Genomic DNA, 3924 nt, shown 5'->3' with positions numbered 1-3924 from the left:
ACTTATGATTATTTGACAGCATTAAAAAAAGAAAATGATAAAAAATAAAGAAATAATAATAAAAAAATGGACTTAACGGTGCTGAAAATTCAGTTTTACATCAAAAGAAATAAATATTCACATACAAGCCTGTTCTTTTAAATTAAACTAATATTTCACCGTTTCTACTGTATTTTCGATCAAATAAATGCAGCTTAATCTTATAAGAGCATAATATTTGACTGATCTATAGCGGTATCCCACTGACCGTCTGGAAGCAGCGTCTGAAGTGAAACTCGCACTGCATCATGTCAAAGAAGATGGGAATGGTGGCTTTCCGCAGCTCAATCTCAGGAACCAGCGTCATCTCCAGAATCGGGCCCACCATCTCAGGAATGAACTTGATTTTGTGCGGACCTGCAGGATGTGGAAACCGTTAGCATGCCCGGGTCCCTCGCTTTATTTCTTTAAGATCTTTTCTGTGTGTTTTAAGCCGTGCACACAGGATCTGTTTGTGATATTTTTGCCGGCAGGTGCAGCAGCGCAGGGAATATCAACTCTCTGCTACTTCCTCGCCGTGTCTAACAACAACTTTTATGTATTTTGGTGAGCTGTGTACAACTTCTATTTCGGAGGCGCGATTTCCAAAGCTCTCAAAAGACAGACTTTCATCCGCGCTCCGCTAATCTTCAGAGTTTCGCGCAATCACAGCGCTGACTACAGCACAACATCTCTGAATCTCTGGTGCCTGCGACTAAACTCGCTATCAAACGCCGCCGGCTAATGAACAAGCAAAGGAGGCTGAGAAACACGTCTAGCGTGAGGTGGCAAAAATTCCTTCAGAGAGGAACGCGGGAGCCCAAAATACTTTCACAGCGGTACTTCCTCAACTGTCCTGCCGCTAATTAGCACCTTGACTTTCAGAGCATTTCCGTTTGCGCGACTCTAAATAACCGTGAGGTGTCTCGGTCGAAAAATAACCCGCCTGGATCAGTGCTGAAACTGTAAGCAATGCAAATGTGCCAGACATAAGCCTAACAAAAATAAATCACCACGAAGTTTGTGAATTATGCTACGTGAAGCCTTTTAAAGATGCTGTGGCTTTTTGGGACACATTGGGGTTGAGCCTTGCTTTAAATATGCTCCGATTTATTTCTTTCTTTTTTTTTTAACGCTTAATGCTTTTATTCAGCAAGAATTTATTCAACTGATCGGAAGTGACGGTGAAGACATTCATATTATCACGGAAGATTTTTCTTTCAGATAAATGTTCTTTCTACGGGTCAAAATATCTTGAAACATCACAAAACGGATAAATATATTATTAAAATGATTTCTGAAAAATCACGTGTCACTCACGGTGTTAAAAATGCAGCTTTGCGTCCCATGAATGAATAAAATAAAATATGTATTCAAATAAATATATTCCGTATTTATTACAATATTTTAAAACTAATAAAAGTAGCGTAGTGAGCTAAAGAGACATTCAGAAATCTTGTTGTTGATTTTGTAAACGCTAACGAAGTATACACCATAGCTGAAAGTTACCAAACACGCTCTAAAATCTACTAAACATTTATTTTGAGTTAATATTAAAGTGAGAATGCAGAGTTTATTCACTGAGCTGCTTTGCGAATCTATACAAAACTAAGACTGTTATGCAAAATCAAGCAGATTAATATAGAACAGAATTAAGTACGCAACACTTTTTGTGTAAAGACCTTTGACATATAAAGCCGTGTGTGCTTTCCATCTATTTCTGATTTAATAATGAGCTCTTAAAGGACGGCTCACCCAGATTGTACCACATGTCTCGGATCTCGAAGCCGATCTGTCGCCTCATGTCTTGATACCTGTAAAAGAGAAATACAGAGTTTACAAAGACGTCTTCATAGAGCTACGAAATCACCGAACACCTGACAGGCCGTTTCAATTTATCCTCCCGGCATTGGAAACATTTACGGTTTGCCGGCCTCGCTCACAGCGGATGAGAAGAGGAGCAGAAGCCGTTCGGGATCGACGTCAAATGAGTTTAGGAAGCGGACAGAAGACGAGAGCGCAGACGCGTCCCGAAGAAAGCGTGAAGCAAGTAGCGTGGCGACAGATCCCGTATGCTTCACCTCGGCGGGCCCGACATCCATTCATTAGCGCTGTCATCACACGCTGACATTTTGGGATGCCTGTGGCCCTCGGCTGAATTCTGAGCCACCATTGATTGCTTTGTCAATACGCTCTCATCCAGAGGTAATTTATGATGACAAAGACGAGGTGCGTCGGAGCTCAGTTAACACACAGTGAAGCCTCGGTCTTTGGTTTGACCCTCATTCCTGACGTTTAATCATTTTTGTGACAGAGACGATGCGGGTCAGAAGCACGCTAGCATGCTAAAGCGCGTCACAGTCTGACCAGGACGTAAACCGCGGTTGCCGTTTTTAAAAAGAATTAAATACTTCTATTCGGCAAGGATTGATTTGTATTCCGTTTAAAACAGCTGCTGTTCGTTTGCAGCTTCTAATTAATCCAGAGGTGTCAGTAAGTCGGTTCCTGGAGGGCCGGAGCCCTGCGGAGTTTAGATGTAACCCTGCACACCTGATCCAGCTAATCAAGTCATTTAGGCTTATTTGAAAACTGCATGGTGTGTGTGTGTGTGTGTGTGTGTGTGTGTGTGTGTGTGTGTGTGTTCGAGCAAGGTTGAAACTAAACTGTGCAGAGCCTGACACCCCCGATTTAATCAAAAGGATCCTGAAAAATAAAGAAATAATTAATTAATAGCACGGTTTTCACATTAATATGAAGCGGCATTGTTTTTTTGTTTTATTTAAGATTTTTACTAAACATTCAAACTGAAAACAGGTACTTAAAACATTAGTAATATTTCACATTTTTTACACAATTTTTTATCAAATAAATGCAGTTTGGGCAAGTGTGAGAAACATCTTTTCAAAATATTTATTTTGCGCACTAGAGCAGACATTATTAAATTTAATGACATTATGCTACAAAATGTAGCATATGTTTAACTAGTAGTAACATAATATTTTCTGTAAAAGACAATGTGCTATTTCAATAACATATATCATATATCATATCCTAAACTGTGCAATTCAATCTAAATCTAACTACATTTTGAGTATACTTTAAGTTAAAAAAATAAATAAATAAAAAATTCACTAAAAAAAAAAAAACGAGCAAAAATGACTGGAATTAAATCTGCATGTTTATCATTTTGATCTTTTAAAAATTTACAAAATAGTAACCTATCGTTGAAGTACAACAATGCAAACACTTTGGGAGAAAATCATGATAAAATAAATGTTTTTCTCCAATACATGTTGGCCACAATTATTGGTACAAATCTTCCAGCTCTGGCTTTCTATTTCACGAAAATATAAAAAGGAGGGAAAGCAAAGCCCAAATTCCCGTAATCGTTCATCACAATGAGAAAAACCAAGTAATATATTTCTAACGTGCAGAAAAAGATACTGAGCTTCAGAAATCAGTGAAGTGGCTTAAAAAATACTAGAGCAGTTGAAATTCCTATTTCCACCATCATTGCAATAATTCAGAATTTCCAATCAACATCAAATGTTAAGAAAGTGCCTGGAAGAGCATGTGTGTCTATATTGTCCTAGTCTATAGGAGTGGATGAAGACTCTCCAGGGACCACAGCTGGAGAACGGCAGAAAATAGTTGAGTCTCAGGGTCAGATGACCTTAAAAAAAACATGTCAAACAGCTCCTACATTCTTCTAGCCTGTCCAAAGACAAACTCCAGCATATTCGGTTATCAGACAAGACGAAGTATTTTTCATACTGGAGGTCCTGGACATATTGTTTTTCGTCATGGATTCTATCAAATACCAACAGATAAAAAAAAATCTAAAACTGACTGACTGTTACAAATCTAGGCATGGTTGGATCATCCACATTAGTGGAGGGCACTGTG

At 38.7% G+C, this 3924-nt stretch overlaps 1 protein-coding gene across 1 annotated transcript in view; it reads right to left on the bottom strand.

Annotated features, from left to right (window-relative positions):
• The window catches only part of LOC122355354 (dedicator of cytokinesis protein 1-like), a 61773-nt gene that overhangs the window by 15727 nt on the left and 42122 nt on the right, over positions 1 to 3924 (bottom strand). Inside the window, exons 33-34 of the mRNA XM_043253523.1 lie at positions 1774 to 1832; positions 248 to 396 (exon numbers count right to left, since the gene is read on the bottom strand). Coding sequence (XP_043109458.1) covers positions 248 to 396; positions 1774 to 1832 — 208 coding nt within the window. The remainder of the gene's footprint in view (positions 1 to 247; positions 397 to 1773; positions 1833 to 3924) is intronic.

This window comes from Puntigrus tetrazona, chromosome 12 (genome assembly GCF_018831695.1).
Source record: "Puntigrus tetrazona isolate hp1 chromosome 12, ASM1883169v1, whole genome shotgun sequence".
Taxonomy (NCBI): Eukaryota; Metazoa; Chordata; class Actinopteri; order Cypriniformes; family Cyprinidae; genus Puntigrus; species Puntigrus tetrazona.
Note: the sequence above shows the minus strand (reverse complement) of the source record. Positions and strands in the feature narration are given on the sequence as shown.